This window comes from Lepidochelys olivacea (genome assembly GCF_965140295.1).
Source record: "Lepidochelys olivacea isolate rLepOli2 genome assembly, chromosome: 5".
Lineage (NCBI taxonomy): Eukaryota > Metazoa > Chordata > Testudines > Cheloniidae > Lepidochelys > Lepidochelys olivacea.
Window position 1 is genome coordinate 78,345,185 of NC_140415.1, and position 26,522 is coordinate 78,371,706.

Below are 26,522 nucleotides of genomic sequence, written 5' to 3' on the forward strand. Positions count from 1 at the left end.
TCCTTCCTTTTTCTAACCAAACAATGAAGCTGGCCAATCAGCTTCTGAGGAGCTCTGTGAATTTACATTTGTTGACACATTGCTGGGCAACGTGGGGGAGACAAAAGGGAGACTCCCATTACCATAGCAACAGAAAATGCTAACCTTCCAAGTCCTGAAAGAGAGACGGGACTGTGCTGCTTCCAGTTCCTTGCCCACTCCTGGATGCTCACAGCAGGGATCAGTATGTAGGGAATTAGGTGCTGAAATCACAAGGTAAGTCAGAAAAAATTACACATGCAGAGCAGAAAAAATGTGGGTTGTTTTGTGTTCTTCTCAACCTGCTGTTTAAGCTAACCCCAACATACTGTAAAAATTCCAGGGCCCAGAAGTGGGGGGAGGGGCGCCCTGGGCTTCAGCTGCAGGGGGCATATTGGGCCCCCAGCTTCATCCGCCTGGGGAGCGCTGGGGCTCGAGGCTCCCAGCTTCAGCCCTGTGGGGTTCTCTGGGTGTCACCATGCCTCAGTGGGTCAGAGTTGACAATACCAGATTCAGGACAAACTGCTGAGAAATAGGGCTCACATCCCAAACTGGTAGTTATTGTATAATTAGATATACCAATGCCTGACTCTGCAACTGACCTGCTGTATGACCCTGGGCAAATCACTTCACGTCTCGGTGCTGCTGTTTCCCCTCCCACCCTTTGTCTGTTTTGCCTATTTAGATTATAATCTCTTCAAGGCCCAGGCAGTCTCTTACTCCGTGCTTGTATATTGCCCTGCACACTGGGGCCCTGACCTTCTCCGGAGCCTCTAATTGCTATTTTAATATGAATAATGAATTATAATAATAATGTCCATGCCTCATGTGATGTTGGAAACCTGATTGCAATGTTGTAATTTCTATAAAATCCAAATGTGATGTCACAAACGAGATTATAACTTTTACTTTAGCCTGTTTGAGACCCCATTCATTTTCATGGATTAATGTGAAAATAAATATGGAGTTACAAGTGGGAAATGACGCCCTCAGACATCAGATAAAGGATAAGCAGCAAGAGCAGATGAACTCTTATATGATGGTGATGGGAAAAAGGCAATAGGCCAAATTCTACAGGCCTTATTAGGTGAAACTCTCATTAAATTCAGAGGGAGTTTTGACTGATTAAGGACTTAAGTGTGTAGGACTTCAAGTTAGTATTTATAAAACAGAATGTTTTTTGGAAGGTATAATTAGTTTTACTTATTTTTCATTTTACTGTTGAATAAGCAATAGTCTATCCTGGCACCAGGAGACCTTATGCTATGTGATCTTCCAAAAGATACATACTGTTCTGTGGTTGTGAATTGTCCATGTGGCATTCCTGCTAAGTGCAAAGGTGAAGTGTTGAGGATTACTAGCATTGGCCCTTGGTCAGCATAGATGTGTTTTATTGGCTAGAATTCAGTTAAGGAATCCAAACTCATAAAATGGCCTACTAATGGGTTTTGAGGGGTTTTTACATAAGAGAATCTAGAGAGGTTCCAAGTTCCAACACAGCCATGAAAGAAGTCCACAACAATCAGAATAATAGCCATGTCAGTGAGATATGCTCCTCCTGAACCTAGAGCCTTTCAAACTGAATGCTTGACCCACACATAAAAGCTAAGAGAAAATAACATGTATTGGTTATGATGCCATTGTTACAACTCTTGATTAGGATTAGTTAAAAAGTTTGATATGCTACAAGTTGTGTTCCCCATACAGAACAGGAATGTGGGTGGTCAAACTTATATTCATTACACACTTTTGATTCTGGTCTGTAATACATAAAGTGTCACTCTCAGCCTGAAGCCATTGTATTCCATATGTTTTTAATTGAATCAGACTAGTTCATTATTTTTAGAATTGCTGCTCTCAATGGGAACTGCAGGGGGTCTCAGATATTGGCAAACAGAGCTATATAAGATAGCAAACCATAACTGGTTTCCAATGTTGTATCATTTAGAAAAGAAAAAAATGTTTTATTTTACCTTTTACACAGAAGCATTAATTCAAAAACCTGAATGAATTCAATGTATTTTATGATTTAAGCTAGAGAAAGGGGGTTTTGAACTCTTCAAATACATTTTCAGTTCAAACTAAATTTATATTTACTTTCCAACAAACAAAGGTCAATTTGGCAGGAAGAAATGTAGATCAAATGGTATAATCCCCATAAGGAAGAATAATTCTGTAAGTATTTCAACAGAGAGCTTGGGAATCCAACAATAGGTTATATTGTTAATATGTTGTTTATAGCTTCCTTTATTGTTTGATTCACTGTTAATAATAAAATAGCTTGAGTCAGCCAACATTCTTCATGTGGGAATCAGTGTATTGCTTGATGTTACTTTCAAATCCTTTCAGGTGACATAATAATCAATCTGACATAAACCAGCAAATAGAACAGAAGATGATGAGTACAACCACACTAGGTTCAGAGACTCTTTAAAACTTAGCTGAACTTTTGGACGTTCACTTCCCCAGACCCTCCAACAACAATTATCTCCTCCCTCCACGTGACCCGTTAGTGGCTCCATTTCCTTCATCCCGATAAAAGGCCTTGGCTACCTTCCAACTTGTGTTCAATGGCAGTCCTCCTAAAAATCCCTTTCTACTATTTGAAAGGCCATGTAGTTACAGCAACCTTATTGCTAGGCTCTGTTGGCCAATGAATTCAAATTTTACATGTTCTGGAACCATGTGCACCTGTTGTGGAGCACACCCCACCACACATTCAGTGACTAAAGTCATTTGTAGGGTGAAGAGTTGAACCCCAGGGAAGTAATTTCAGAAAGGGCCAGAAAATTCAGAGCCCTATGAAAGGTAAGGGGCTTGCAGACTCATTATATATACAATATATAAACGTCTGAGCGTCTTGAACGTCTGAGGTTCTTGTCAACTGCTGGAAATGCCCCACCTTGACTATCACTTCAAAAGGTTCTCCCCCGCCCCCTCCGCTCTCTTGCCAGTAATAGCTCATCTTAAGTGATCACTCTGGTTACAGTGTGTATGGTAACACCCATTGTTTCATGTTCTCTATGTACATAAATCTCCCCACTGTATTTTCCACTGAATGCATCCAATGAAGTGAGCTGTAGCTCACGAAAGCTTATGCTCAAATAAATTTGTTAGTCTCTAAGGTGCCACAAGTACTCCTTTTCTTTTTGCCAATAAGTAAAAATTATCAAATAACTTTGAATAACTAACAAATTGGTAAAAGTCTAACTCTCTGTGGATAATTTGCAAACAGAAAAGGGAGCTAAATTTGTCAAATAGTTTGTTGAGAATGGTATTCACATAGCTCACCTAGCATTTAATAGGACTCGCATGTAAAATACATACATAAATCAAGGGGACAATTTACAGAAACTATAAGAAAGGCAAAAATCCCAATGTTCAAACATGCTGAGAGCTGAATTCTTGAAAGTGAATAGCCAAGTCCTTTGCTTCAGAATTTGCTCCCTCTTGTGATTGTCCAGAGCCTGGCTCTGGGGCCATTAGGAAGCAGAATGGTGAGATAGTTGGAAGATCTAGATTTTATCCCTGGCACTGCCACAGACTTGCTGTGTGAGCTTATGTCAGTCACTCAACCTCTCTGTGCCTCAGTTTCTTCATCTGTTAAACAGTGATAACAGTACTTATCCTACATGCTTGTTGTGAAGCTTAGTTCATTCATGTTTGTAAAGGCTTTGAGATCTTCCAATGTCAAGTACTACAAAGGTACAAAGGATTATGGTTGTTAAATCTGTAGCTGCAGCAGAAGATGCATTTATCTGAGATGGTATTTCACTGATTTTAACAGGTTTAGTGTTCAGAGCATAGGACTAGTAGTTAGGAAGTACACAGTCCAAATCTTGGCTATTCCACTGACACTCTGAAGCTTTGGGCAAGTCACTTAAAATCTCCTTATCAGTTTCCCTAGCCGTACAGTCGGGACAATAAAGCTTAGCTTTCAACCCGTGAGGATTAATTAATCAATGATTTAGTGTTTTGAAATTGTGAAGCAACTTGAAATTTGATATAAATGCTAAGTAGCAATCTCATTAAAAGCTGCTGGGATGTTCATTGTGCTTGGTATTGGTCATGGGAGTGAATGGTCTCTTATGACCAACTGTTAGCAATACATTTCATGATGGTTGCAATATAAGTGATTACATTAATAAACAGGATCACCCACACCTATATTTGAATATTCAGATCAGCACTTAGGCATGGAAAATGGGCAATTTCTTCAAAATCTAAATATCTTCTTAGAAAATGCCTCTTTTACACATTTAAATGTCTATCTGAGTATCCAGATGTGGGATCTGGATATTCTAGTAATGATTGTGATCATGTGAGTCATTTAGCATTTCATGTGCAGTGCTGAACCCTCTGAACTCTCAGTAAAGTAGGGCATGTTGAGGGTGTTTGGCAGTGCAGCTTATACAGTGAAGTTTTACTCTGAAAAGTGACTCCGTAAAAACAGCATCATACATCTCTGTTTTTTGTGCGTCTTTGTTTTTAATGCCTCCATTTCATGCATATTCCATTTGCTATGTTTACAAGTAAAACTTGCAAGACCCTCTTGGGTTCTAAAAGTCAAGTTGGGCTCTTTTTTCTGCATATGCATCACCCCCATTAATAAAGTTCATCTTCAACAGAATTGCTCAAGCATAGCTGAGAGCAGAATTTGGCCCTGCTATTAGAACCGGGTTTGCAATTCTGCTGATGCTATGGAACTCAGAGGAGAATCCATCTCCCACTCCCACAGCTGTGCTGTGCTAACAGGCATAGACATTAATAAAGATTTATTTTGGTCATTAAGGTTCCATTTCCACAAAGTTTCACTGAAAATTTCACTTTCAGGAAACCAAATTTGAAAATTGAGCTCAAGGAGTGTCATAAATGGTAAGCTGAAAAAGTACAGTTCCAGCAGGAATCTGTATTTTTATTGGTATCCAATCGTACAAAATTAATCCAAAATGAACAAAATATATGGTTGTATGTTTATTTTTTATTTAGTTGTTCCCAGAAACCTTGCAAAAATTACAGCCTAATATCTTGTATCAAAGGATGTACAGTTTATTTTGTTGCTTTCTCCAAGGAAGTGTTATGATCCAAACTTCATTGTTAATTTAATTTCCCAGTTGCATGGTGAATTTAAAGTTCAATTAAAAAAATACACGTAGTTCAAAACTTCATATTAATGGTTTTATCTAGTCTGTCAGTTACATGTCTTGTATTATTTTCTTTCATGCAGAATCACCTTCATCTGCCTGAATGCTGTCTGGATTTTCAAATTTGTTACATCTGTGGCCATGAATTTGTCTTCCAGTCAACACTAAATAAGAAATGCTTGGAAGGATGATGTCATGGAGATAAAAAGTAATTTACAGCAAGATGTTAGTTTAAATGTTACATATGCAAAAATGATCAAAATACAAATCTTAGATCAGATGGAATGGTCAATATTTCCTGTATTTTCTTGAGATGAGGCACATAATATTTCTATCGTGGTTGACTTCAAAGATAGAGTGGGTTTTTTACTGAAAAACTGGTTTTATGACAAGTCAAAATTTTCAGTATTTTTAATGTTCCTTTTGGATGGCAGGGGCCTGATTCCCCTCTTACTTACTGATTTTACATCAATATAACTTACTGATTTTATATCAATATAACACAGATTTACATCAGGTTTAGACTAGTATAAGTGAGAGGAGACTTTGACCTTGCACTGTTATATGTAGTCTCAGACACGGGTCGTTTAAAGTTTTTGTTTATCAAACTTAAATGTCATTGATAGTATTGTTGTTCCTTTAGTAAAATTGGGAAAGCATGGTAATCTTTCATGACCAAATTGCACAACAGGGTAAGTGGGTTGTGAAACAGGAGATTTCTGTTCTGTTCTCACCTCATCTACTGTCACTTGCTGTGTGGCCCTAGACAAGGGTTAAACTCAGATCCGCTATAAGCAGTTAGGTCAATGGAATGCACCCCTTACACCACTTCTGAATTTAGTTCTCTATGCCTAAATTCTTCCTCTCCAAAATAAGAACAATACTTCTCTGGAGCACAAGGATGTTGTGATTATTAACTAATATGTGTAAAGCGCCTTGCGATTCTTTAACTATAGGTGCTGTAGATATGCAAAGTATTACTATTTTAAGAGGAGCATAAAGATGAAAACCGGGGAGGCAAAAACTTGTGCCTCTGAGGAAGACAAGTGAGGGGCAGATTGCTCCTCCCACAAGGAACTCCAGGGAAGGAAAATTCTATAAGGGGAAACCTGTGCCGTTACCTCCATGTTGTTTCTTTGGGGGAGGGAAGGCAGATTTCCATAGAAAGCAAAGGCCTTCTGCACAGAGCTTTTGTGCCTCTGCTTTGATTCTGGGGGCCCAGTGGTCCCTCTCCATTATCTGGCACCTGGTTCCAGGGGAGCTGTGCTTCAAGGAAAAGAAAAGCAATTTTGCAATGAGTTAGAGCTTTTTAAAATCACACAGGACAGAAGAGAGAGGACATGATGTATGTCTCCCTGGACTGCCCACCCATCCCACACTCATCCGCGGACCTACAGAGAGCTATCTGCAGGGTCATGGGTTGATGAAGGGTGGACACTGCTGATGAGGGTTGTGCGCTAGCACTGGGAAATTTCATGAAGTATCATTTTGGTCAGGAATGAAAGTAACAAATTCTGGGTTATGTTTACAGTTGTATTAAGCTCAGCAGATTTGATTCAACTGGGTTCATACAAACCTTTTATCTGTATTTTGCTTCTCCTGGCTTTGCACCCCACAAGTTTACAGTTTTGAGTTTCAGATTTATATAATAAAATAATTTAGCAGATGACACTGTGGGTCAACCATCTTATATGGCCTTGCTTATTTGTATGGGACTTGAAAGTATAGCATGGTGGTAAGGCAAATGGAGTCTACTTTACCCCTGGTTGCCAACCTTTAACAAGAGATAGTGTTTATTAATTTCTTCTTATATAATTTGTTTCAGGATAAAACAAAACAAAAAGGCAAAACAAAAAAACTGCAACAAAAAACTCCCACAAACCCTTGCCACTGAAACATCACAATCAGATTGCTGGAAATATGTCTCAACGCCATGCAGCTCCCCTATACTCTGATAACTTCTGACCTGTGAAGCAAAGTCAACAAAAATGAGCATCACATTGAAAAAAGGCCATCTCAAGTAAAGTAGAGAGAACATTCCTGGAACATTGTATTCTTCATGGAAACAACTGTAAAGAAAAAGAGTTTGAGCAAGCATAATAAAACTCCGCCAAGTGCTGGAAGGGCCCCTGCTAATATCTCTACCATCCTGCCTTCAAAACAGATTGCGACACCCAGTGTGTCAGATCTTCCCAGAGTTTTGCCAGAAATAGCGAGTTTAGATTCCATAGTAAAAGCAAGCCCTGGGAAAAGGAGACCAGGCACCGTAATAATATCAAAACGGTCGAACACTACAAACATGTCTCAGAGTCAGTTGAATTGCCCAGTCATTCCATCAAAGAGACCTGGCTTTAGGGTGTGCTATATCTGTGGCAGAGAATTTGGGTCACAATCTCTTGCCATACATGAACCCAAATGCTTGGAGAAGTGGCGTATTGAAAATGACAAATTACCAAAGCATCTCAGAAAAGCAGAGCCTGCTAAACCTCAGTCCCTCACTGGTGGCGCCTATAATATTAAGGCTGCAAAAGAGGCAGCTTATCAGAGTGCTCAACCTCAGCTCTTACCCTGTGAAAACTGTGGTCGCACTTTTCTTCCTGATCGTCTCCCTGTGCACCAAAGGAGTTGCAGACCAAAGGATGGTGGCCTGGGCCCTTCAAGCTCTAACCCCCCTAAATCTGTTAAAGGCCCTAGCTCTGGCCTTGTATCTGCAGCACGTACTGATCAATCTAGTAAAGTTCAACAAAAAAGTGGGGCCATACCAGACAAGGTAAATTATTATGCATATGACCTATGAAAGAGACATGATTGTTTTGCTATAGATACCCCAGAGACTAGAGATGAGTGAACTTTCATCAGATCTTAAATTTCAAGGCCTACTTTTTTCAAAGACATCTTTTTGCTCCATGCAAATTCTTACCAACTGAGCAAGATTGGAGTAAGAGGGGAATAATGTGTTTGGAAGGGAAGGCATAAAATATTTTAATCCTATTTATCCCTGTTTCTTTGATCTTACTTGTTGAAAGGAGATATTTGGGTTCTCATTTTCATGTTCCTGTGGGAGATGTATCCCCAGAAGAGGCCATTATGCACTATAGGTCATTAAGAGATTATGTCAAGCTGCTTAAGCAGGCTTTGCATTTTCTAGTATGTTTTAACAGACATCAGATGTTTGTATTTAATTAACACGAGCCCTAATGTTTTCTTGGACTTTAATCATTCCAGAGATTTATATTTTTTAAATGTTAGATTTAACCATGAATAAAATCATTGGGTTTTGCATGTTCAAAGCCAGCAACTCAGAATACAATGAAAAATAAGTAAACAGACTGCAGTTTTTTCCACTGAATTTGATGAAGGAGCCAAGATTAATGGGACCAATTCTAACTTCAATTTATATGCAAGAAGCTACATGAACATTAACAAAATGGAGCCTATATTTTTTTGTTTCTGTACCAACTTTGGAATGGTACTTTATTTTGGCTGAATTTTTTTTTAAAAAACGCCTAAAGTTAAGCATCTAGATCCATAATTAGGTGCCTAAATGAGTGGCCTGATTTCAAAAGTGCTGAGCATCCAACTTCATTTGATTTCAATGGAGCCACACTACTGTAAAAAAGGGAACATGCATGGTCCAGTGGTTAGCGCATTAGTCTAGCATTCAGGAGACCCATGTCATTATTCTGTTACAGATTTCGTACAAGACCAGCTAAGTCACTTAGGCTCAGATTTTTAGAAATATTTAGGTGTTGCTCTGCTCAGCATTGCAGTGTCTAATTCCCATTTTGGTCACCTTTGAAAATGGGACTTAGCCATCAAAGTTACTTAGGCCTTGCAGTGCTGAGTGTGGCAATGCCTAAATATCTTCATAAATCGGGGCCTTAGTATCTCTGTGTCTCAGTTTCCCATCTGTGTGCATAAGGAGGGGGCTATAATAGTCCTTCCCTAGCTCACAGGGGTGTTGTGAGGACAAATACATTAAAGATTGTAAAAGTGAGCTGTAGCTCATGAAAGCTCATGCTCAAATAAATTGGTTAGTCTCTAAGGTGCCACAAGTCCTCCTTTTCAGATACTACAGTACTAGTAGCTATATAAGTACATAAGATAGATAGACAATGGTGAATAGACAGTAGGATTCTTCACCACATGTTCACATGGCATAGGATATATGAAGTAATGCAAAATGCTATATAAATGCTATGGTTGTAGAAAAAAGTACATTAACCTTGTATTGTTACATTGTATTATCAACCAAATAGCTTGTATCATTATGTAATATAGTGTAATTGTACAATGAAATACTATTATAATGCATATGAATTAAAATTGCTCTTTATGTACAATTTCATGTTTACTGAAGAAGAAAAATTAATTAAGAGAAAAATATTTTTTTAAAAATTAAAAGAAAAAAAGTCCATAATTATAGTGATGTACAGAAAAGGTTCTACGGAAAAAGTGACTTTGTAAAAATGATAACCTCTTACTCAACAGATGTGGGTGCATTCAATCACATCTGCTGACTTGATCCGCAAAAATAAGTTATTACTGCTTTTTACTCCTCTTAATACTGCACAGCCAGTGTAGCCAAGATGACGTGAACTGGATTTTAATCTTTCTTGTGCATCATTACTTTGTTTACTTATTTCCAGTCAGTTCATTCCACTGACATTGATGGGGGCTGTACAGGTCTGACTGACAGTGTAATATTAGTGATGATGCACAAGAAGGAAAGAACCCAGCTTGATTTTCAGGTCTGAGGATGAGTTTGCAGTGCTGGCCACAAGAAAAGAAATCTCTTCACTGGTAAATTGAATACATCTAGTATGGGAATTCTTCAGCAGTAATAGAAAAGGAACCATACACTGCATTTTTACATTTACAGAACCTCTCTTCTGTGTAGACCTGCACTTTCAAAGCAGAGATGGGAGTGGAAAGAGAGAGAGAATTATAATGGGAACATCATCTCAATTCTCTGAGTAGCATAAAGACCACACAAGAAATAGACCATCTGTAGAGCTTAATTTTTAGTCATCTTGTCCAGTTTTCACTGTATTTTTCCAGCAAATACTTGTAACTATTGTTTATGTTGCCAGCTACACAACAATTTACTAATGTGTTAATATTATGTTAAAAATAAATAATGGCTAATTAAGTAATAGCAAACAGCTTTGCAGCATAGAGGGAAAGAGCTGGGCTGGTGGCAGGAGAAGTTTGGAAAATACAACATGCAGTCATACCTAGTTAATGCAAAGTAGAAAGAGCTGCATCTCAGCCCTGTTCACCTGAAGGAATGTTGCCACAGGGCATGTCTTTTGAGGGACAGGAGAAGGATCAGAAGAAATTAATAGAGGGCTTCTTGGTGAGGAAAATAATCCTGGGCAGTCCATGTTATATTTATCCAAACTACTTTGGTCCAGAATCAGCAAGTCAATTAAGCACATGTGTAAAATCAAGTGTTTTGCTGAATCAAGTCCTTTTATGAATATTTAGTAAAATATATATATATTAAGAGAGTCTCTGTGCCAACAGTTACATTAATATTTATAATCAGAGACCATCAATAGATTCATAGATACTAAGGTCAGAAGGGACCATTATGATCATCTAGTGAACATAGAATCTCACCCATCCACTCCTGCGAAAAACTCTCACCTATGTCTGAGCTATTGAAGTCCTCAAATCGTGGTTTAAAGACTTCAAGGAGCATAAACTTGCATACCCCAATTCTGGGCTAGCACTAGCCAGAGGAACCTCATGGCTCCTCTAATTTGTCCCTGTTTCCAGTGGTCTAAAGGAGTCATTACAACTGAGTATCACTGAAATGAAGGGATGTCCTGCCACACACTTTCCCCTTTGCAAGTCCCCTGTGCAGGGAGTTGGATCAGAGGGTGAGGTAGGGTCAGTTATACAGACTCTGCACCACCTGGGGATTCCTCCACACTGGAGAATCCTGAACCAGTTGGTACCACTAAAGCACCTCTTGAGCTTCTATGTGCCACCAATGCAGGATAAAGCAACCATGGGGAAGCAAACAATGTGGCCCACTGTTTTTATGCTAGCTCTGATTTTCTTCTAATCTTCTGCCAAATCTTTTGTCCAGCTGTAGAGAAAGCTAGTTGATGTATTACTGATTTGTTAGTTCAAAGTTGTTTTTTAATCCAAAGTATGGATTTTAATGGAAACTATGGACTCATTTACATTAATTGAGTCTGACGATATATAAACCAAACAATAGCCTATGCCTAATTGACTTTCGGAGATTAAATCAGTTCTGAAATCCCTCTTCTTGGATCCTATTTGGATTATATAGTGATACATTAAGATGTTGTCAGTAAGGCACATAATTATATTATTTAAATCCAGTCGTGTACTACAGAGAATGCACTACTCTTTCATAGAAAAAAAATGGTTGCTACTTCCTATGCAGATTGATATTAATGAAATGCTATAAATGTTCTTTTTCTGCTTTCTTTGGCAACAGATGTTGATAACTTTAATCCTAAAATCCTACCAGCTGGATCTGTAGCATCTGGTGCTGCCATCTGCTGTTTATTCCCTACTGTAATGTTTTACCCACAAAATAAAAATGTTAGCCACCTCTCTCTTCTGCATTACTGTACATCTTAACACAGAATCAGTCTGGTACTCCAGCAAAATCTTTACACCATTCACCTGATCTTCCACAAAACTGTGTAATGAGATCATAGAATTAGAACTTTTTCAAATAGCATGTATTGCCAAACAACATGGGCCTGCTCCTGCTCTCATCGAAGTCAATGACAAACTCTCCATTAATTTCAGCAGGAGCTGATTTGGACACTTTGTTAGAAGGTAATTCACAAAAATATGAGGACATAGAAAAGGATAGATAAAAATGGACAATAAAACATTTGAGTGAGTTTCATTAAGAAATATCATGATGGGTGTGGATGTTCCCCTCTCTCCTCTCTATAGTACCGTGCACTTTACTTCTGAGTTTCAAAAAGGTAGCACTTTTTGAATAAAATGGAAAACTCAGATAATTCCCATGCGGTTACATATGTATTTATCTACGGTGTCAAACAGAATTACCTTTTTATTACTACACTTAACTAGATAAATATAGGGGTCAGTTCTGGCTTCTATTCTACACCATTCCTGTCAGTATGGCCAGTCCCGCACTGAGGACATTATGATAGCCTGTGACAAAGAGACAATCTTTCTGATACTAATAAGATTCATACTAGAGAGACTTCCACCCCTACGCTAATGTCCTTAACTGTCGGACAGGTTGGGATGGGTGAAAAAAAGTCTGCTTTCCAGGAGCCTGATTCTGCTATTAATCTTTTATACTTCTTTCTCTGCTCCATTGTTCACATGTGAGCAGTGCTGGTCAGAATTCTGGTACCCTGTCATTCAGTTAGGTAGATAATTTGATGAGTGGGAACTTTTGGCTCGTCCAGTACTAGATGAAAAATTATTATGCTCTTAAGGGAAGTTTGCGACCCAGTCAAATTGAATGCCATAACAAACCAAAAATATACCTCTCAGGTAAGTACCATGTTCTACAAAACAGGCTTGGAAAAAGAAATTACTGTGCATATTTTGTTCATTGTTGAAAATATATAGCCTTTGAGTTTAATAATTGTATTCATGGTAGTGAAGACAATAAATGGTCATAACCTTGTAAAAAAGGACACTCACTAGAAGAAAGTCTTAATGACTTTGTCAGGTATTTGGAGCTATTTTTATGAGGACATATTTCCTCATGACATTGGGCATTAATGTGATCACTCTTTTTACAAGTGAAAAACAAAACCGTGAACAGTAAGTAGCAGACTGTTTAGTAACTGTCCTATGAGTAGTCTGGGTTGGAAAATTCCTTGAACTGAGATCTGATGATTTCCAAAAATAATTTACTTCCAAACAATAATCATTCAAAATGTGACATTTGGGCAGGACAGTTTAAGGAGGAATAAAAATTAATGTTAAATACCAGTGGTTTTAAAAATCCCAAAGAAACTCACCATCACAGAGATTCCATGGTTTAACAATCATCTCTTATGACAAATAGCAAGGAGAACTTTCTTTCACATTTTGTATTTTAGTTAGCTCTGGTATGTGTATCTGTGGAGGTGGGAGAGAATTTAACATGTAGCATGGGTTCAGGACAGGTATCGTGCCATCCTGAAGGTGATCTAGTTCAGTTCTGAAGTTTCTCTCTGGTCTTCAGTTTTCTTTAGAAAAATATTTGCATGCTGTTGAAAATTATAATAAGGAGCCATTTTTTCTTACATTTTTTTAACGTGCGTTTCTAAATAAAGCCCAAGTAGACTTCTGTCTACAGTACATCTTTCATCAGACTTCCCTACTCTCCTCCACCAAGGTGCTTCAGCTATGATCTCGAGGGACAATTTCCAAGGCTTGGTTAGATGTGCTTATTCAGTCTCTAGCCTTTCTGCTGAGAGTGCCAGAAAGAGTGCCAGCTGCAACCGTGAGTTTTGTGATGTGGATGTCTTTTTGTGACGTGGCTGGCACAGGACTGAGACCACTAACTCGTTCTCACATAAGCCACAAGCAGTCATCCAATGGCAACTTTTTGCAGTGTTGTAGCTCTGTGTAGTTTGAAAGCTTGTGCCTTCCACCAACAGAAGTTGGTCCAATAAGAGAGATTATCTCGCCCCCCCGCTTGTGTCTATCCAATGGTAATGATGGCCTGTCACTTCAGAATGAAAGTGTGGTGGAGCTGAGATAAAAAGTTACCCCTCTCCCGTAGGACACCTTTTTAAAGAGAAAGCTATTTGCTTTGATGGTGACCCTTTTGTGTTCCCCCCAATATCATTGGAGGTATCTTATTTTAAATAATTATTTTCTCCTGAGTTAAACTACTCTTTTTCTGCTTGATCCCATACTTAAATGATAATTTTTTATTTAGTATGCTGATCCACTGCTATGGCTATGACTGTGATGGTAGGAGTAGAAGGCTTTAAAACTAACCAGTCAAAGAATAATGAAGTGACATCCATGAATTTTCAGCCCAGAGTCTGGAGCATCTACCTGCTCAAGTGGCCATTTAATAAAGGAGGGACCTTTATGGGTTTAGGGCCTGAACCAAAGCCCACTGAAGTCAACAGAAAGACTCCCATTGATTTTTGTGAGCTTTGGATCAGTTCCTTAAATATGATCATTTTCCATTAAAATCATTATTGTCTAAAATGAGTTCTGAAAACAATAATGCTTCTTTACTGCAATTGTTGTTTGCAGCCACCAGCCATCAGACGGCCTCCCACTGTTGTTTGTTATATATGTGGCCGTGAGTTTGGAACTAAATCTATTGGCATCCATGAACCACAATGTCTGAAAAAATGGCATAACGAGAATGACATGCTACCCAAACATTTACGAAGACCTGAACCTAAAAAGCCAGAAGTCAGATCCTTAGGAGGTAAGCTACAGACCAAACAAGAGGAAATGGGAGGGTGTAAGTTGGAGGGAAAAAATAGTTTTAAAGAGAGAGAAATGTTTTACATGTAATTTTGTGTTCATTCGTATGAAACAATCTATTTGTGATAGAGTTTAGCTTGTTTTAAGCATCCTATTTTTTCTTTTGCCAAATCAGTGTCAGTTACAGGTGCTCTGTGCCTCTCAAGTAAGGGCCCCTTATATGTCAATCCCTTCTGAATCTAAAACCAGCCATTTGCAATCTGCTTCGTAACTAAGTCCTTCACGGGCATTACTCTGGGCTACTTTCTGCACCATAGGAAGGCACATTTTCAAGCAGGACAGTTCATCCAAGATCAATATGCAAGTACAACTGTTACAGGGTTCAGGGTGCAATCCAGACAAGTTAGGGCCGCTGGAGGGGCCACGCTGAGAATGGTCAATAAGGGTGAACTGCAAAAAATGGGGCAAATCCCCCAAACTGGTGGTTTATTCTTATAATTAGATTCACCAAGCCAGTCAAAAAACACTTTCTGTAAGACCTTACTGGTTACCAAGAAGCTAAAATATCGTTCCCATTTAGCAATCCAGTCTTTGGCTCCCACCCAGACAGCCAGGTCAAATATGGTGTGGATTACTTAAAATCTAAACCATATATAAAGTTCTACCAATTCCAAGAGATCAGAGATCAGACAATGAATATTTCAGATTTTACCCAAATACATTCTTATGGCCAATTCTTATTAACTAATCTACGTTTTATTTAAAAGGAAAAGAAAGAGTTACTGGGGTTAAAAGATCATTATACCTACAAATATGAATAAAGTTCTTAGGTCATAGCAAAGATGGTGAGCTGCTGATTTGCAAAAACTCCTTCCAGAATCAGTTTAATAATAGGCAGTCCATGTATAGACTTTGTTCAAATTCTTCCATAAGAATTTGCAGGGGCAGTCCAGGGTACCTGGAGACCTCAGTCTTGTGGCTTGAACTTCCCCTGAAAAAGTTGAGGCAGTTCTGAGATGGCAAGGATCAGGACTTAGAGTTCATTTATAGTCCTCTAGTAGGCTATGGTAGCCTTTTGACAGCAGATAACAGAGCGGGCATTCCTTGAATGAAGAATAGGTAATGCACATCATTGCTTTGACGTAAATCTCTATTTACTAGACACAGACCAGTAACTAGCTGCATTTATTAGGATAAGGTAATTTTACTACAGACTTCAGAGACATAAAGACAATGATATTATTACATCACAAATTTCATCTAAATGTTAACATTCCCTTTTGATCTCTGAATCCATAGAATATAGTAACAAACAGGAATAGATGTTTATCATCCACAAGCTAATATGGTTACATTGTTAACATCTAACAAGATAAAAGTAAACACAGACAAATACAATTAGTATCTTCTTCTAATTCTCTAATAATACAGGTTAACATTTCAAATAATTTAATCTACTTTAACATGGCTTTGATAACTATCTACAAGAATGGCCCTGTTTACCATTTCAGTACTTCTCTAATACATCCTTAAGGTTGATTTTGGGTGTCTACAGCCCTCCTCCCAGCAGGCTCCTTTCTGCTAGGAGCTCCCTGAGTGCTATAAAACCCCCACCTGTCCTGAACAGATGAGTTTCCTTTCAGCCTAAATGTCCTCCAGTTTACAGCCTAATTGAGCCATCTGACCTATGTTACTCTCTTCAGTTACTTGGGGAGCACACTGCATCACAAGCTTCTGTTGTTTTGATTCCAACATACTTAATTTACATAGGAGACAGGTAAATAGTTACCTTCTCTCCTGTCTGGGAGGGAATCTGTTTCTCCCTGTTCGGCCACAGACTTTAAAACATAGTATCAATGAGTCTCCATAATTCCTTATATAGTGTTAATACAGGCATTTCACAATGATATTAATCACCAGGGTGTCATTAGCTTTAAGAAAAGACCTCGCTCTAAATACTTTTGTAACACAGTAATGTTGTATACAATCAGGTGATGCAACTGCTTATCACTTGAGCTTCAGCCCTTTTCTTTATAGACCCATAAACCTTTAAATAATTCTTCTGAGGGTTACCCCTCAAAGTAAAATGTATTCAAGCTGTAAGGAAGGCAACAAATAGTCTGATGCTGAGGGAGCTTCATACTCTTTCTTCCCCGGCTTGTGTTTGCTGAAATGCAAATTGTTCTGTTTCCTGCCATCTCTTCCCCCTGCTGTCTTGATGTTTACTTTTTGTATGTAAATTGAGGTAAAGACACCTGCCTTTAAAAATAAAAGGAGTACTTGTGGCACCTTAGAGACTTTATTTGAGCATAAGCTTTCGTGAGCTACAGCTCACTTCAGAGCTGTAGCTTTTTGCAGATACAGACTAATATGGCTGCTACTCTGACACCTTCCTTTGTTTAAGATAGACCTGTTTAACAACTCTTCCTGACATACCTGGTTTAAACACTCTTTAGTCATAATTCTAGCATATATCCATATCTTTTAATACCCACTGGGTACATACATCACATGATCAGTCAGATATAAGTTTTCAAATGATACCTCACAAGGCATATTTTGTACAAAGAATTTAGTACAACAGCATGTAGGGTGTGAATACATGGGGTGCTTAGTGTCACACTGACATATGCATTCATTAGAACAAAATATCCTCAGGCAAGAGCAATTTGGGGACTAATACCTCAGCCAGCTTTTACACCTATAATGTTGGCCATTTGAAAACAAACTAACATTTGCCAATGGTAACCACAAAATGGTGTCTGAGATACCAGAGTTTTAACCCTACCCTAGTAGTAATACCAATGCTAACTATGTAGTAACTATTAGCACATGTTGCCATTTTAAAAGCAGCTACTGTATACACTACAGTACAGCATTTTGCTCTTCATTATATATATATATATATATATATATATATATATATATAAAAATTACAATACCTTATGCAATAAGACAGTTGCATTGATCTTTCTACTGTCTCTAAACCCTAATAGCTTAATACAAATACACTTCCCACTGTGACATATGGAAGCCTAACTACAGTGGAAAATACTGTATGTGACATAAAATAAACATTCACTTCCTCTCACTTATTCAATGATTGCAATTTTGCCCAATTCTGCAAGTTGCGGAGTTTCCTCACTTCCCCTCCCCAGATCAATGAGAATTGGCAGTGCCCAGTGTCTTGCAGGATTGAACCCTTACATTCACTCTGTGCATATGTCTTCACAGCAGAGTTAGCTCCGGCTGTTATTTGAGTGTTGCCTGTAAACCTCCCTCCTGTCCACACATAAAACCCTCTTTCCCATCTTGAGTGATGCTTTCAGCCTGGGTTTGCTGGCAAGCTTGGGGTGTGGGTTACAGCCAGGGTTCTGCTTTCACTCGGGCTGGTGACTCACCCAGTTTGCAGTGAGGATGTAGGCTAACTCATTCAAAGTGTTGATAGCCCTTCAGTTCCTTCCCACATTTTCCCTTGGAGAGTGGCTCTGCTGACTACAGCACAAAGAACCATGGGATATGCTCCCAGGAGTCTCAGCAACAGATACAGGTGAGTGCAGCAACAGTGAGGACACAGTAACTCGAGTATTGTTTTGCAGTATGGCTGCTCTCAGCCAGACTAGGCTAACCTGAGTGCCTGAATTAACCCAAGTTAATTCTGCAGTGAAGACATACTCTGAGAAGACATTTTCATTTCATTAGCTCTTTTTATGATTGTCACTTTTATTACTACATACCAGGAGTAAAAATAAGAGAAAAAGATAGAGGACTAGATCTGATAGAGGAGGGCATAGCTGGGTAAAAAAGGAATACTTCAAGGTTTTGTGGAACAGCAGCATTCTGAGCCACTAGCTATCTTGGGGAAGTGGGAGGAAAAGAAAGTATCTACTCTTAGGGCTTGGCTACATTTGCGAGTTAGAGCACATTAAAGCAGCTCCAGGCACCCTAGCTCAGTACTCATCCACACTGGCAAGGCACGTAGAGCACTCTGACTCCACGGCTAGAGCGCTCCTGGTACTCCACCTTGGCAAGAAGATTAATGCTTGGTGCGCTTGGCTGAAATGCCCGGGCGTCAGTGTGAACAAGGTGTTGTATTACTGCACTCTGATCAGCCTCCGGAAACGTCCCATAATCCCCTTAAGTCAAGTGGCCACTCTTCTCATTGTTTTGGAATCGCTGCAGGAATGCGGATATGCCCTTGGAAAGCTCCGTTTCTGACAGCCGGCTGCTTATCTGCTCCAAGACAAAGCAACCATTACTGTGGAATGCTGTGTGTGAGAGAGAGAGGCGGGGGAAAGAGAGGAGGTCTGCTGCTGTCTGAATTTACAAGACAGCATGCTGACATGCTTGCAGCCCCCCAAAACCCACTCTCTCCCCCCCACATACACACAACACACTCCACCCCATCCCACCCCCATTTGAAAAGCACGTTGCAGCCACTTGCATGCTGGGATAGCTACCACAATGCACTGCTCTCTGTGGCCGTTGCAAGAGCTGCTAATGTGGCCACACAAGTACACTTGAAGCTGTCAGTGTGGACAGATTGCAGCGCTTTCCCTACTGTGCTCTACTCAGGCTGGTTAAACTCAAAACACTCTACATCTGCAAGTGTAGCCATGCCCTTAAAGAAATCAGCACAGCAGGATGCACCTTTATGAATCTGCATGTTGCCTCACTCCTATGCAGTCCTACAAGGTGTTGAGTACCTACTGTGAGGTGCTATGTGCCCACAGATCCCAAGGAGGCACTTGACAGCTTCCACAATATGGTCCTAAGTGTCTGCTGCTGATAGGTTGAATAGCACCATGTTTGAGCAAAAACTATGTGCTCCCCACTCTCCTGTCCCCAAGAAAATAATCTTCCTTTTGTTCTTTTTTGCTAAGATGATTCCAATCATCCAGAAAATGCAAACTACCGCCCAAACCACACACACACACCACATGTCTCACAGTTTTATAAATGGAGGAGGAGGGTAGCCTTTTTGGTGAATGGAACAAGCAGTGTTCTAAAGAGAGGTACCGAAATGAGATCTGTTTACATAAAACTTTGTATAGTTGACATATTTTTTTTAAAAAAAATAAGTGTGACTGGAGAGAACCACTGAACTGATTGCAGTTTTTTTGTTTTCTGAATGCAACAAATGCCTGTAGGGAGAAAGTCACCTCCTTTCCTTTTCTGTCTCTCTCTTTTTATTCAATAAACTTTCCAAAGTACAGAAAATACACATTCATTTCCTGCAAAAGAAAGGGGTATTTGCCTCAGCCAAAGAAAGAAACACCAGTCGGTTGCTCATCTAGCAAAAAGAACATTAGGAACAGGCGTATTAAGAGATCTAAGGGTTATTGTGGTTATGTGAACTGTTGGATATGAATCATATTAAAACTGCCTGGGCCCTTCCTGAAGAGATCCATATCGTGCCAGTGACAGAAACCATGGAATATTTTAAAAATGCATGGGAGCTTTTTTAAATAGACTGGTGCTCGCAGTTTGAAAACAAGGTGAAAGAAAACAAGGTTTTATGATACAAATTAAGTAGCTGAAATAAACTCCAGCTATTTCTTTAGAGCCTGATCCTGTACTCGTAATGCAGGTAAACTCCCACTGAAATAATTGTGAGTAAAAATTGAACAAAATACTACATGTGTTTAGGAAAGGACTGCAGAACCAGTCTCAATGACCTCAGTGGGTGTTTTGCCTGAGTAAAAACTGCAGGATTTGTCCATAAGAGGTTTTGGGCTAATCTCACTCCTATTCAAGTCAATGGCAATACTCTTGTTGACTTAAATTGGAGAAGAATTGGGCCCTTTGCTCAGACAAACACAGATGGGACATACACAACATACATTTCCTCCCATCCACTTGGTCAGATAATACAGACTCATTGAGCAGAACTTGAAATAAGGCCAAGAAAGCGAAACTTTGCTGATAATAATGTGTATACAAAGATGTAAATAATTAATTAAGAATTCATACCGTAACACAAAGAGCAATGTTTTCTCCTTGCTTTAGTACAATACAGAATGACTGAGTTTATAGTTAAGTTTATTCAACCCCTGGGACTATAAGCAGGGCTTTTTTTTTCTTTTTTTTTTTTCAAAGGCAAGATGATTTGGTTAAAACTAAAAGGCTCAGTCAACAGGTATTTCCTGAAAATATTTTCCATAAAGAGCTGAATATGGCTCTCCAGAATGAAAACTAATACTTTCTTTTTTAATTTTCCAGCCAAAGGTTTCTATGATCTTGATGCTCTAAATGAGGCTGCCTGGAACAGTGCCCAGAGCCAGTTAGTTCCATGTGATATTTGTGGGCGTACTTTCCTGCCAGACAGACTGATTGTCCACCAGCGATCCTGTAAACCGAAACCAGCAAAGTAAAGTACCCCCCTCCCCCCTCAAACACACACCTTCCAGCCAAAGCATTAAAGGAATAAAATCCTGCTTGGAAATAAAAGGCATAGCTCAGAGGCTCTGTAAAATCACGGTGATGTAGAAACATGTTCAGATCATCTCCTTGGTAAAAACAACAGTAGCCACTATAACATAGGCCAAATACAGTGATTTTTTAGCACATCATTATAGAAATGGAAAACATATCTCGTCATTTCTGTGCTCTGAAGGGTGCAGCACAGAGCTCATAGTTCAGGGGTGCCAGTAAGGTGCCTGTAAGCCACCTCCTGAGCCTGTGCTATTCTGGGGGGGCTGTAGTGGGGCAGTCACCCTGCTCTGGCTCAGAAGGGGTTAAAAGCCAGCCCCTGGAGAGGGCTGGGGCTGAGAGAAAAGGCTAGGCTGATTGGGCAAGCAGCCATAGCAGGGGCCATGCCCCAATCAGGCCACAGCTGGCGCTATAAAAGGGCTGTGAGCCAACAGCTTAGGCCCTCTCTCTCTTGAGAGGGAGAAGGACCTGACTGCCTAGGAGCTGAGCCAGGTTCCTGAGAAGAGTAGTGCTGGGGAGCTCCAGCCTGGTAACTCCCCAGGCTGCAGGCCTTGTGCAAGGCCTACAGAGGTACTGGGGCTGCAAAGGGATAGCCTGGGGTTAGGCAAAGGCAGCTGATGAGTGGTTTACAGGCTGCCGTCTGCCCCAGTAAGTGGGGGCTAGATGATGACTGGCAGTTGCCACTGAGGCAAGGTGGGGATAGAGGGTGGGGGTTGCCCTGGGAGGAGAGACCCACAGTGTGGGGGCACTGCCAGGGGGCAGCATGCCAAGGTAAATGGGCACTGGGGTTTGGGAGGGACATGGGGGCTAACAGCAGGCAAGACACCAGCCTGCAGAGAGTGCTCTGGAGAGCTAATTCCCAAATTGACCAGCTGGAGGTGCTGTGCTGGTGAATAATCCCCTTGCTACAGAGGATTACCCTTCACTCCAGAACGAAAGACCCCAGCAATCAGAAGAGAAGCACCCAAATACATAGCAGGGAACTTTCTGTCTCAAATAATGATGCAGGAGAATATCCTGCAGCACTCAGTGATGGTATCTGGGCTGTGCCTCCCTGCCCAACTCCCATGTAAATTACTTTTGGGGTTTAATATCCTCAGTTTTTAAGCTCTGACTGGAACTATCAAGCTTCCTACCTGTAGTGGGTGTAGGGTGAGTCACATGTCTTAGTAGCCCTAGTGGGGGGGGGGGCAGCTAGAGGAGCCAAGTGTTGGCTGAGCATAAAGCTTAGTTTAGCAGAGCACAATAATCTCCCTTCACACCACCAGCTCCGTCACTCCCTCTTCCTGAGTTTTCCCGTTTCCTTTGTGGCAGATTGCTCTTTTCCCCAGAAATAATAAACAAATCAGCCTGCAGCAGTTCTGGCACCTTGGAGTTGCACAGTTTGCATGGCTCCTAAGGATGTGGGTATACTGTACTAAATTAAGCCCCCCTCTCCATTAAAATGTAAAGAACGCAGAACTTTTTTACCACCTACCATAGAACCATAATTTTAAATCACACTGTAAGACAAAGCTATTTAATCCGCTTAAACTGGCCTAAGTATTTAGCACCTGGCCCAAAATACACTGCCACTGTCAATAAGAGATACCCATTGACTTCATTGGGCTTTGGATCAGACCCTAAAACCATAGGAACCTACTTTACCCATCCATTGCAACCATGGAGGAGGCATCCATAATCAGGTGACAAAGTGCAAAGGGGGAGGCCAGCACTGCCTAGCATGGGATGGGTGTGTTTTGCCCCATCCTAAACCATACTGGTAAGCACTAGGAGGTCTGTCCTAGGGGCTTTATCCTGTTCATTGCAGTCAAAGGCTAAACTCCCATTGATTTCAGTGGTTCAGGATCAAAGTGCTAGCACAAGACATGGGGATATGTGTTTTATGGGGCAGCACTAAAGATTTTTTTACATCCAACATTTCAAAGAATGCTATTGTGTCCCAGAGCAGAGTCAGAGAGCACCAGTGAAAGGGTTAAACGTGTGAAGGAAGTAATATATACTCTAATAGAATTTCAGCAGAGAGCACTTTTTTAAACCTCACTCTAAAGTGTTTTATTAAGTGGCCAGGAAGCATGTTAAGCAATCATATGAACTTCCTGAACTGCTGAAAGAAACTGGATCACCTATGAGTTTTCACCTTCAGTTTTAATGCCATTAAGCTGGTTGTATGCATCCTGTGACAAATGTGACTATTCCTAGAATATTTGCACTTATTATTGCATTTATAAAAATCAGATGTAAGGAACTGGATGTCTTTATGTACTCTGAAATGACACATGGGCTTCAAATACTTTTTTTTTTTCAAGCTATCAGTCTGCACAATTTGCCATGTAAGCAAAACAAGAAATAGTATCATTGTTCAGCTATTAAGGGATCACCCCTGGCCCTGCCCAAGCCCCAACACAAAGTTAATTCAGATGGGGACAGATATCAGCATTCTCTGCTGAAAATAATTTCCCAAACAGTCAAGCACCTAAGCAGCCCTTTCCTCTCCAGAAGGGGAATTTTATTTTCTCTTGTTACATATTTCCTGAAGTCAATGGGCCAGTTCCTGCTTTGCAATGCAAAGCTCCATAAACCCAACAGATCCATCCCCTTAAGTATCTTCGTTGCATTGTACGGAATTCTTGGGTGGCATTGGAGCTACTTCACCTCTTCTCCCTGGGACTGGTGGAGGGGATGTAGCAAGGGGGAAGAGGGCTTGGCCAGGATGTTCCCATGCCCCAGCCATCTGTTGCTGCTAGATCCACCCCCAGAGGCTGTTGGCAGCCTGAAAGCTATTCTGTTTTATTCTGGGAACTGGCCTAGTGCAAAATGGCATCAGGATTGGAGGAATTGGCAAAGGTGGCTTAAAACTACCTTTGTGCCTCCCCCGCCCCCCTTCTCAGTTGTGGTAAGCAATTCTTTGCTGCAGCTGAGGAACTGGGCCATCCAGCTTCGTTCCAGAGCAATTTTAAGAGCAGAAATGATTTAAAAAGGGACCAAGGACCGTTAAGGTAATGAGTTCATTTGCTGGCATTGAAAACTAAATATGAGGTAGAATCTAAGATTGACTGTCAATGGGATTTAGGATCCTTATTGCCTAATTCACTTTTGCAAATGGGACTCATGAGCCTAAGTGATGTGCTATTTTGCAAATGTTACCCGTAATGACTGACAGCAGCTTCATGTAAAGCTCTCCCTACATCCACCTACTCATCTCCCCAAACGGTGTATCCCAAGAGCAGAGCTGAGTCATTTGAAGGGCTATGCATATGGGGTGTTAACACGTACTTGTGTGGATCATGCCTTTGGACTCCTGAGCCTTACCTCAAAATTCCCCTCTACAAGGTTCCTGTCACAGCGGCCTGAAGAGTGACTGCTATGCAGGCTTCTGGGTAGTTGGATTAGGGCTGACAAACTTTGGCCATGAGTTTGAAAGCTGTTGTGCTATTGAAATGGAAAGCTAGAGTTTAATTAGAGCTTCACAGCCCAAAGTGAAGTAACTCCTGTTAATATAGCAGAGCTTGCTTTATATATTTGTTTGTGAGATTGAAAATGTGAAGGTGACTGGTAGCCTGGCAGTGCAGTAGCAACACAATGGTTCTCATGCCTAAGGGACCCGAGGTCAAAGTCTAAGCTTTTGTACCAACAGGGTGGGTGCACTTTGTAGGTATCACACACCTGGGCTCTGTGTGGGGAGCAGACACTCAATATCACATCACTCTCTAACACAATCCCTGTGGCAAATGAAAAAAGGAGTGCCACCAGCTAGTTCTAGGACTAGTCCGCTTCAGCCAGCACTAGGATGTGGGCCCCTTGGGGGAAAGTAGAATAAAAAGGCATGGATGGGGAAGGGACCGTTCCACAGAACCTGGGAACATCTGCCAAGATCATGGGTGAGGAATGCAATGGGTCTTTTGATCATTTTTGGTGATGGTTTTGTGTGTGTGTTTGTGTGTTTGTGCAGTACTGGAGACTACAGCCCTCTGTTTATCCATTATGAGGTAAAGCATAGGCAGTAGCATGGAAGGCTTCTTCACACAATCCGAGCAATCAGCCTCAAAACTGACGCTGGAGAGGATAGCTCGATCTCCAGCCTTTGTCACTGGCCTCTGCCGAGACTGCCAGCAAGAATACCTGTGCCAAGTGCAGTGGTAACTTTTATGTCAACATTTGCCCAGTGGGCTCTGCATTGATACCATCAATTCATTTCACAACTGAATTCCTTTTCAGCAGCAGTAAGCTGTGATATGTCCAGCATTTTCCATATTTATTTGGCATTAATCTTTCAACCTTCTTTCAGAAGAGGAAACAGAAAACTAAAAAAGCAAAGCATTTAACTTTCTTTGCTTTTTAGCATTGTTTACTGTTCTTTGGCTACTTGTCACTTTTTCTTATCACACATTCAGTTGGCTTATAGCGGGGTCCCACTTCAATCCCATGTTTCTGCTGATCCAACACATAAGTTTCCTAAAGGTCTGAAAAATGTTTTCCTGCACTTTAAAGAAACAAAGAAAGTCCATTTAGTTTGCTATGACTGTGCTGATAGCAACTAAAACCATAACTAGGCAAGGGTTATAAAAAGTCAGAATACAATCTAAAATATTACTGATTCTCATGCAAGGCTCGGAACATGCTAAGAGAATGAATGTCTCCTTTAAACAAAGTTATTGTTATAAAACACACAGATCCAGAGTTGGAGCCTAATGTTCACTGAAGGCAATGAAAGTCTTGACTCCAGGAAGGGACTCCCAAAATCCTTGCTCAGGCAAAACCTCCATTTCCTGCGGAATTAGTAAAAACTGGGTAAGGACTTCAAGATTTGGCCTAACGGGGGAAAAAAATTCAATTGCAAATGAATAATGTGTGTAAAATGTTTGCCTACCTTGAGTGACACATTATATTAATAGCTATGAGAATTTCATCTGCAAAAGATCTCTAACTCTCTCAAATGTTAATGGCATAACATGTTGGAAGTGATCAAAACAATCTAGGGTGTGACTCCTTCACTATCTACTCAATTTCCTTAATGAATGAATGTTTATGACAAAAGCCTATGAAGGAGAAAATGTGGCAGTCCAATAATTGATCTTGTTCATGTAAGTGGAAAAACACTATTATATATATGTAAACATTTTTCAAAATTATTTCATTTTAAATCTCTTTGCTAGTAAACATTTTATCTGCAAAAATTACTGTTTATTTTTATATATAAAAATTGCTAAATCATTTATTTGTTAATAAACTTTATAGACATGTTTGTTTATAGCTTTCTTTTGTCGTTTTATTTTATACACAAACTATTCCGCTCCGATAATCCTTGTGTAAGTGGTGGAAAGTATCCAAATATTTATTGTACAATGTTAGATAATTTCATTGTAAACTTGATTTATACCACATAGACCAGAAATAAACCAGGCACAATGTAGAAATTATACTTCCTACAGCCTTTGGCCTTATCCTGAACTCTTACAGTACACATACTTAAGACACACTGAAGCAGAAGCAGACTATAGAGTC

The 26,522-nt window shown here is 40.1% G+C and overlaps 1 protein-coding gene across 2 annotated transcripts; it reads left to right on the top strand.

Moving 5' to 3' along the window:
• On the top strand, positions 1-25,248 carry ZNF475 (zinc finger protein 475). 2 transcript variants are annotated; one of them, XM_084629187.1, is made up of 6 exons: positions 1-255; positions 5,246-5,370; positions 6,988-7,932; positions 14,406-14,586; positions 20,808-20,955; positions 24,970-25,248. In XM_084629187.1, the coding sequence occupies exons 3-6, from the start codon at positions 7,222-7,224 to the stop codon at positions 25,022-25,024; spliced, it is 1,095 nt and encodes a 364-aa protein (XP_084485313.1). In that variant the 5' UTR covers positions 1-255; positions 5,246-5,370; positions 6,988-7,221; the 3' UTR covers positions 25,025-25,248. The 2 variants fall into 2 exon arrangements, with proteins under 2 accessions (XP_084485313.1, XP_084485314.1); XM_084629188.1 differs by lacking the exon at positions 24,970-25,248 and having other exon boundaries at positions 20,808-21,368.
• Positions 25,249-26,522: the final 1,274 nt, after the last annotated feature.